This window comes from Phalaenopsis equestris, unplaced genomic scaffold (assembly GCF_001263595.1).
Source record: "Phalaenopsis equestris unplaced genomic scaffold, ASM126359v1 Scaffold000755, whole genome shotgun sequence".
Taxonomy (NCBI): domain Eukaryota; kingdom Viridiplantae; phylum Streptophyta; class Magnoliopsida; order Asparagales; family Orchidaceae; genus Phalaenopsis; species Phalaenopsis equestris.
The window spans coordinates 168858-178042 of NW_018165195.1; the positions used below are offsets into that span (position 1 = coordinate 168858).

Here is a 9185-nt window from a genome sequence, read left to right on the forward strand (position 1 = left end):
AACTACCAAGAAAAGGAAAGCCACAGCTCATAAAGACTGGCACCGCTTCGGGAAGGAAGGCCGCGGGCAGCAGCATGTCAGGCAAGGACGAACGGGGTCAACCCTCCCTCGCGCGGAGGAAGACGAGTTCGGTCGGCTCGAGAACGAGAAAGGGAATGGGCTAGGCACGCGAACGGAAGAGGGAAAGGAGACAGAGTTCGGGTACGTGCGTTAGAGGAGTTAGGGCTTAAAGAGGAAAGGGGGAAGCGAGTAAAAGGGTTAATTAATATATATATAAATATATATATATAAATATATATATATATATATTAATTAAAACACAATTTATCCGGGCGCGGCGACGCGACAAAATGGGTGTCCTCCCCGGACAAAATTGACGTTCTGGACGCGTTGGCGCAGTCTATTTTGTCATCCGGGGTCGCCCGGACGACGTCGTCGACAATCGGGTCAAAAACGCGTCGAAATTCAAATTTTACAAAATTTCGACATGCGATCGATCGTCCCAAAAAGTTTAATTAAGCATTCGACAAGTAACAATGCAGGCAATGCGAATTGCGGCGATCGGACGTATCGACTCTCCGAATTGCAAAGCAAAGCTTGTGCGCGCGGGAGATTGTGCAAAAGGCCACCCTAAGGCTCAGGAAGGTCCTATAGGGAATCCCTTTTGGGTTATCCCTTTTGGGTTTCCTCATGTTGGATACGTACCAATGTTGCATGACCTATAGAATTTTGGTTATATACTACTTCAAACTCCCTAAGAAAGAAAATAATTAGAGACAAACTAAAACGATGCGGGTCCCACTTATAAGGTTCTAAGATAGTCGCAGGGAGACCCCTAAGGCTAGATCCTAACTCCTACGAGGAATACTAGACCTCACGAAAAAAATGAGGTCAACAGTGTCGAGAATGAAGGGAAGAGAAAAACCCTAGGCAGCCCAATCGAGTGAATGGAGACCGAAGGCGGGGGGGGGGCGTACTGAGGTAATATGAAAACCAACGAAGCAACGAATGCAGGGCCGAGGCAAGTCAGAAATTATCGGGTGCCCACGCCGCACAAACCAAACACGCAAATCCGCATTTTTGTGATGTGCCGCAGCAAAAAAAGTTGTGCCAAACGCACCCCTAGATAATTACTGCATTTCAACATTGATATGTCTTTATGTCAATATCTAACATGTGAAGAGTTTACAAATAATCAAGTTATTGCCTCAAGCTTTCATCAAATATGTCCACCAAAATTTACAATGCATTATTGAATTACGGTGTTTCACACCAAAAAAACCTCAGCCTTCGCCCGAAGTGAAAGGAACACAAATAGTGAATACAATGGTTCATCTTTTAAATGGTCAAGTTGGTCATAAAGGACACGGGATGGTTACTCGAGTAGCCTCTTTAAGTTAAAACCAATAATTTGAAATTTCTGGAATTCATTATAAAAAAGAGCTCGACACCAGACATTAAATGCAAAATCCATATTGAAACAAACATCAATTGCCAAATAAATGAAAACTGAAGAACAGACTTACCAAATACTGAATGATGAATGAATACGATACAGATAAAAATGCTAATTCAGTTGAAAAGGCAAGGGAAAAATGATAAGAGTACTAAGAAATTTATCCTAACATGTCCTTAGCTGGCTAGAGAACATCACAAATCACTTTTGAGAAAGAGGAAAAAAGATTTGAAATTGTACATGTATGAGAGTAGTCAAAAAACTTGCACCGAAATTTTCTTCTTCCAGCTAGAGAATGACTCAGAACAATTTTGAGCATTACAGAAAAAACAAAGAGTGGCGCATGGAGAAGCAAAAAATTTTCAGAAGGACAATAATGATGGGAATCACATCTTGAGTACATGAAGTGATGTTTAAGAATTTGTAAGTTTTCATTGGAAAATGTACGTAAAAAAGAGGAAGGGTGATGATGCCAAAGTGGAATCGCATGTCAATATACCAAAAATACTACTAGTAATTGTTATAAGTTACACCAAATCAATGTAGAAAATTCCGCGAACAAAATTGAATAATGGGGGATTCGTGAACTTCAATCAGAATGCATTCCGAACCAGCATAAACTCACTGGAGGAGATGAGTGTCTGCTGGATCATCAAGGACCCACCATGACCCAAGAATATGGATTCAAATGAAACTTGCATCATGTAGCATTTGTTTCAAATTATGTAATGTTTTAATATTTCTTGTTTTAGTGATTTTGAGATCATTTTCCTAAAAAGCCATTTATAGTGTCTCAACCACTATAAAAGAACTAATGGTTTCATGTTTGGAATAAGAAATTATATCTTCTCTCTATTTTTCCACAAAAGAATTACTATATCTTGGGCCATTTCAATAGCGATAATTGGATTATGGACCTATCAACAACGCAACATATCATATTCAAAATATATGAATTCATTAACACAAAAGTACTTTCAGAAGTATCAAATCGCATGTTTTCTAAATAACACATAAATTTATTTTCACAACTTTGTTTTGAATCTTATTTATTAATAATTCTCACTTATAATTAATAATCTTTAAATAAACTAAACTTGTCATATAATGCATGGGTCATCATCTAGCAGCTAATAGAATCAAATAGCAGCTAATAGAATCAAATAAAAATATGATTGAATTGAGCAACATATTAATACAATTTTTAATATGATTGAATTAGCGATAATTGGAATATTAACTAATGGAACTTTGTGGAGTCATGATAAGAAATCTGTAAAAAGAAGACGTTAAAATATAAAAATATAAGTTGCCAACATATTAATACAATTTTTTTAACACAAACATGGGCGTGCACTAGATAACGGCAAGAATTAGAAAAAGATTACTGTAGCACATGACTCGACAAGCAGGAGAAATGAAAGAAGAAATGCCATGGATCCAGCTGACCCATATTGAGAGATAGAAAGAAAAAAAGCAAGCAGGCAAATAGCAGGGCATCTAATAGGAAATAGACAAGTTTCCATAAAGATTATGGAAAAATAAAATATTTTACTCCACCAGCACAAAACAACACAATCCAATATATGGAAAAGATAAACCTATAATTCGAGAGGTTAACAATTATCTCCCAAACTCCAACTCCTAAAATTAGAGACAACAATCACGTATCTAACCCAAATCATATGAAGCCGTATTTATACCAAAAAATAAAAACTAAGAAATGACTAGATAGCCCTTTTAGTCTTGAGCCTAAAACAGGTTTTCAAATTATTTAGCAGGCTCGACGTGGATTCAACGGGACCAATTGACTCAAAGGATCATGAGGCAGAAAGCATTGTAGGCGCCAATCTAACATTATTCACATCCAAATAAGACACCTTGTCCGCAAGATGAAAGAGAGAAAATTGTTGTTGGATCAAGTCTTATGGTTCCGACCTGGGGTAATAATCTCGCAGTCATTTCCATTTAATCAACACTTCTTTCTCACCTATTGATTCTTGATGCACCCCTTTTAACTTTAGTGGCTCCAAGAGAGCTTTTATATCCTAATTAAAAGTAGGGGGAAGTGAAGATGAGAGTATATTATCACCAATAGCACATCTCAGCTGCGATATGTGGAACATTGGATGAAGCGTCCACAAAGGCGACAATTTTAAATGATAAACTGCCGCCACAATGCGCTCAATTATCTCATAAAAACCAAAATAGCATAGGGAAAGCTTCTCATTCGTGTGCCTTGCCAATGTCTTTTGTCAATAGAGTTGAAGCTTCAGACGCACCCTATCTCTTACCACAAACTGCACATCTCTTCGAATTTCGTCGGCTTATTTCTTCATAAATCATTGACTTCATTAATTCAATTGTAAATTCATATAGAAAGTATTATTTATGTTTCTCTTCTAATTCATAAAGGAATAATAATAATAAATTCAATATTATTTTCTCTAAAATAGGATATTAACTTAATATTTAAATTTTGCAATTGGTTGTTGAGACATTTTTCATTCATGAGACGAGAGGTGAGTCTCAAAATTAAAAAAATATTAAATAAATAGATATTTTATATACTATAAAATATGAAATAGAAAATAACATATTAATATTCTAACTTATTAATAAATTAAAAAATAATATGATAATATTCTAGCTAAGTAAAATTAAAAATAATAAATTGCATAAAATGAAATGTAACATGTTAATATCGCAACATCAAATTATAAAATAAACTAAGTTATACAAACATTACATTATTACAATGAGCTAAATATTAAAATAAAATATTAAAGCAGCAAAAGATAACAATCAAAATAAGTTTAAGATAAATTTTTTTCTCCCACACAAGCTACACCCACTTAAACAAGAATATAACAAGTTATAAACATTTAAATTTTTAAATTAAAAAATCCTAATTACTAGTAGCACCTAATTGATCTTCTTTAGTATCATTAGCATAATTAATTATTTATATACTATTTTATCCTTAGTCGTACATATATTCTTCATTTCTCATTATCTTTAATCTTAGTTATTATTTTCGTTTTAATGAATACTCATCGATAAAAACATTAATTAAAATAATAATTATGTTAGAATTTAGAGCGTCGGCAACATAATTTTTATGGATATTTTTTCTTTTTTTCTTGTTATATAATACATAAGATTTGAAAGATAATAGATGAGATATATTGATATTGTTTCTATTTTTTGTTAAAAAAAATTGCAAATAACTTCAATATTTTGAGGTGTTTTTGAGAGAATGCTCACCTTAGCCTACGTGAGGTGTACGCCTCACAATGGGATATTGAGGTATATGCCTCATTGTAATTTTTTATAAAAAGCACTGAGGTGGGCCTCAAGACGCATTTTATATTGAGCAATTTTAAGAAGACAAGTATTACATGATCTAATAGGCATCAAGTTTTTAAACAAATTTGAAGCTTCTTAAGACATTAAGAGAATAAATAATGCAATTTGATGTTCAGCATGCAATTATCAAATTTACTAATAGCTTTGAAATGTTGATTTCAAACAGGTTTATTAAACCTTTTCTTACTTGTCACAATTTAATCTAATGGTTGAGATGATGATTACTTGAACCTAAGCATTAATTTAATTAATTTCATTTATCGTGATGTTTTGTCTTTTCATCCGATAGTTTTTTATTTATTTATTTAGCTACCTTCTTATTTATAATTTTCAAAATTTCGAGCTATATTAAAAACAACATGCATCGATGCACTATATACATTATGGTTCCATGGGCATTTCGTGTTGTTTGTTAGTCGTTATTGACAAGCAAGCTATTAATGTTACGAAATTTAAAAATCTTGTGAAGAAGATGTTGATAAGAAAATAAATTCATGAAACGTCATGTGATATGAGTAGGTTGGCAAATTCCGATCACATAAACTAGGAGAAGCAAAAATTCTAACGAAATAAACATCAATAGATGCCAAAAGAAATTTTCAACCCTCAATACTGGAAACTTTGTCACACAATCCAAGAATTGAGGGGAGGTTGATAATAATCATATTAAATTAAGCCTGGACCTCGTACATAACTATTTTCTTGCAATTATTGTTAGGCGTGGAGCCTGATTTGAAGCACCAGCACGCGTTCAACAGAGAGGAGAGCGCTTTTGTGCCCTCTTTGGGAGCCTAAGCGCCCAATTTTGGGCTCTCAACAGAGAGGGGACCGCTTTTGCGCCCCCTTTGGCGCCCAAGGTGCAACTTTGGGGTGCTAATTGTGAAGCCCGCACTCGAGCGCCACCTTGAGCGCTCCAGCGCCCAAAAGTGTTGTGTGTGATCCTTTCTTCCCCAAGAGACGGGTGTTTTTTAGCCCAAGCCCGGGTGTTTTTACGTCCGGTGCAGTTACTTTGATTTTTTGGGCTTTAAGTTATGAATTAAAGCGGTGGATGGTAGGCGTGAAGTTCCTGCAAATTGAGTGTTCTTCGACAGAAATCCCGGTGAAGGTTAAAAGTATCTGAGAGGAGGACTTCTGCGATTTCTAAGGGCGTTTCTCGTAACGATCTGAAGGAAGAGTGTGGAGCGAGTCCCATAATTTTCCTTGTGTGTAAAGAGGGTGTGAGTTCTCTGTTAAAACTTTCTGAATTTCAAAGTAAAATTTCTTGGTGATGTGGCTCTATGTTTTTTTTTGTCATTATCGGTTTTTCCACATTAAATTCTCGTGTTTTTCTCTAATTTGCTTTGATTGTGCTTCCTTAGATTTTGTTCCAATTTATCTTGATTTTATGTGATCTTGTTATTATGTGGTGTGGTTTAGTTTCTAATTGATCCTAAGCCCCAATAAAGTTAGGAATTGCTTCTCGTTATTCCTATCAATTATTTATTCTTACTATTTATAATTCCATATTTACTCCACTAAATATGAAAATATATTTTAATATAAATTTATTATACTATGCTAATTATATCAATAATAAATAATGCTCATGTTCGTTCAAAAAATTAAGATATTATTAGTTTTTTTTCTTGTATTTTGAATCATATATTAAAACTATTTCCCCCTAAATTTTTAACTCATCAGATATTTCGTTAACTATTACTTCATGCAAAAAAATGCAAGTGAGGTCATAGTCAGGTGACCTTATTTTGGCATTCATCGTAGTTTTGATGTACAATATTAAACGTATAATACAAGGAAAGATGCACAAGGCATAAATTGAAGATTTTTGCTCCGTATAATTTTTTTAAAAATTTTTTTTAGAAACATTGCAGTCAATTTTAATGATTTGAATAATACAAACTTCTGTATTAATGATTATGAAAGTTATTTGAATGATTATAAAAGGGCGGTCAAATGATATAGTGATCCAGATGGATTATTTTCGTAATCACTCAATCCTGTTTAATGAGGTTAAGATAGATGTTAATGAGAAATGTATTTGATTGTATTATCAGCCTTCGTAATATCTCATGCTTGATTGAGAAGGGGTCAAAATGAATTGTGACATGCAATAAGGTGAGATGTAATAAAGAGAACCAATCAGTAAATTAACAAAGAGATGGCATACGTTTGTACAAAAGATATCAATTCATCCACTACAGAATCTAAATGGAGTAAATGAATCCAAGTCAGAAGAAACAAAAATACAAAATATGGAATGAAATAACCAAACGACTCCAAAATCAACCACAAATAGCATTATAAATACAATTTAAACCAAGAAACCTCAAACTCATTTTTCATATTATTTAGTTTTGTTCAATTTTCACTTGAGTTTTTTTTTGTTTTCGGTAGACATGTCAGAGATATTATGTGGAAATTGAACAGAGTCATTTATTTCTATGAGATACAAATCAAGATTAATAGATTGAGAATGTGATAAAGCAAACAATGTTTTCATAAACCTACAGCAACAACAACAAGCCTTTGACTCACTGAGTGAGGTCGGCTACATGAATCATTTTCTCCATTGTGTCCTATTCAGTGTCATAATTTCATTTAATTTTTATAAAACATGCCGGGTTTCTCTCTACCATTCTTAGCAAAAGTCACATCTAAAACATAGCCAATTTTAAATTATTTTGAAAATAAAAAAAGGTTAAAAAAATTAAGAATATATGCAAATAATCCTGAAACAATAATTATAATAATAATATTCACTTGTGATCAAACGTATATCACACTAGTTGGAAAGAAAGTGAAAAATCTCAAGGGTTTGGGTTTGAGCACTCACTTTGCTCTAAAAATATATATTCACTGACTTTAAGGTATTATTATATAAAATGAACTTTTATTAAAAAGTTTTACAGTAGATTTGTGAAGAAAATGAAAATTGAAGTTTACTTAACCAACCTAGCTCTGAACCAAATACAAGAAGTGATTTACATGAAAGCGTTCGATTTAACCGAACAGTTCTAAACAAGAAAACATAAGATGAAAAACAGCTCTAAAAATGGCCGAACAAACTCACCCACATTTCCAAATCCATGCCTTACAGCCCTCATGGACTGTAATTTTTGCATGGACTGGCTCTCTTCCTTCTTAACCATCACCTCTTTCTCCTTTGAAGAGACAAAACCAAAAGCTAAACTCCGTTCTTTCTCAAGACGACACAATATACCCTCGATTCCAGAATCCTGCGGAACTGCAGTGCTCCTTAAAAACCAAAATTTATAAATCAAACAAGAACTATACGCAAGAGCGGGGAAAAGAACTGGAGGAAAAAACAACCAAAACAACGAGTTACATTGGCCTCCCAGACGTAGAAGCACCAGAAGAATTCTCAGAATCAGTTTTCAAGCAAGCTTTAGCTTCACCATTGACTGAAGTCATCCTATTCTGAAATACTCTCGAATAATCTTCACACGGCCTCTCTCCGGCCAAATCCGTAACCTTACTGACAGTCCCCTCCTCTTCTTCCGCATCCGATTCCCAGCCATAGGCAAGCCAACCCCCTTCCTTCTCGATGGCTCTCGCCAAATCCCCCCTCCCAGCAGCTATCAGATCATCTCTACTCGGGAAATCCAACGGATTCGCCGACCTCTGCATGAATTCATAGATCTCCGCCTCCAAATCATAGCTCCCATTCAACTCCTCCTCCGTCCAAACCCCTCCCCCTCTATCCCGTCGCCTCGGCTTCCTCCCATTCGATAACCCTGCCAAGTGCCGGGGGATCGAAGTACGTCTGAGGGCGGCGATTTTCTGACTCCTACGAGAGAAGTGGGCGGCGAATCGACGGCGGGGTTCGCCAGAGATGAAGAGGACTGGGGTGCGTGAGAGCGCGAGCGCAGTCATCTTCTCGCATCTCTTCGATGCTGCTTTATTTGTGCTTTCTTTCCTCGTGGAGGGAAGGGCAAAGCGAACAGCGTCGTAGATTGCGGTAAAGATGATAATGCGGCCCGAAAAATTATTACTTTCGGACTCAGGCATATTCGGAGTCAAATAAATTCAAATTCAGGTGATGAAAAAATTAAAAAAAAAATCATTTTAGCATAAACAAAAATTTCTCTATGTTTTTCCGTATTTAGGGCTCTAAGAAAAATTTATTGCTCACGAATAGTTCGTGTTCGGTTCGTCAATGAGTTCGTGTTCGATTTGTTCGATAAATAAACGAGACGAACGTGAATAAATTTTTTTCGTTCGGTTAGTTAAACGAACCAAACACCAACAGTGATGTGTTCGTTCGTGTTCGAATCCTTATCGAAATATAAAATAATTTAAAATAATTATATATAAAATATTTATGATATTTAAAAAATTG

The 9185-nt window shown here is 34.8% G+C and overlaps 1 protein-coding gene across 1 annotated transcript in view; it reads right to left on the minus strand.

Annotated features, from left to right (window-relative positions):
- Positions 1 to 8854, minus strand: part of LOC110030725 — a 61674-nt gene extending 52820 nt beyond the window's left edge. The window contains exons 1-2 of the mRNA XM_020733610.1: positions 8172 to 8854; positions 7896 to 8080 (exon numbers count right to left, since the gene is read on the minus strand). Of these exons, the coding sequence (XP_020589269.1) occupies positions 7896 to 8080; positions 8172 to 8854 (868 nt within the window). The remainder of the gene's footprint in view (positions 1 to 7895; positions 8081 to 8171) is intronic.
- Between the last annotated feature and the right edge of the window lie 331 nt (positions 8855 to 9185).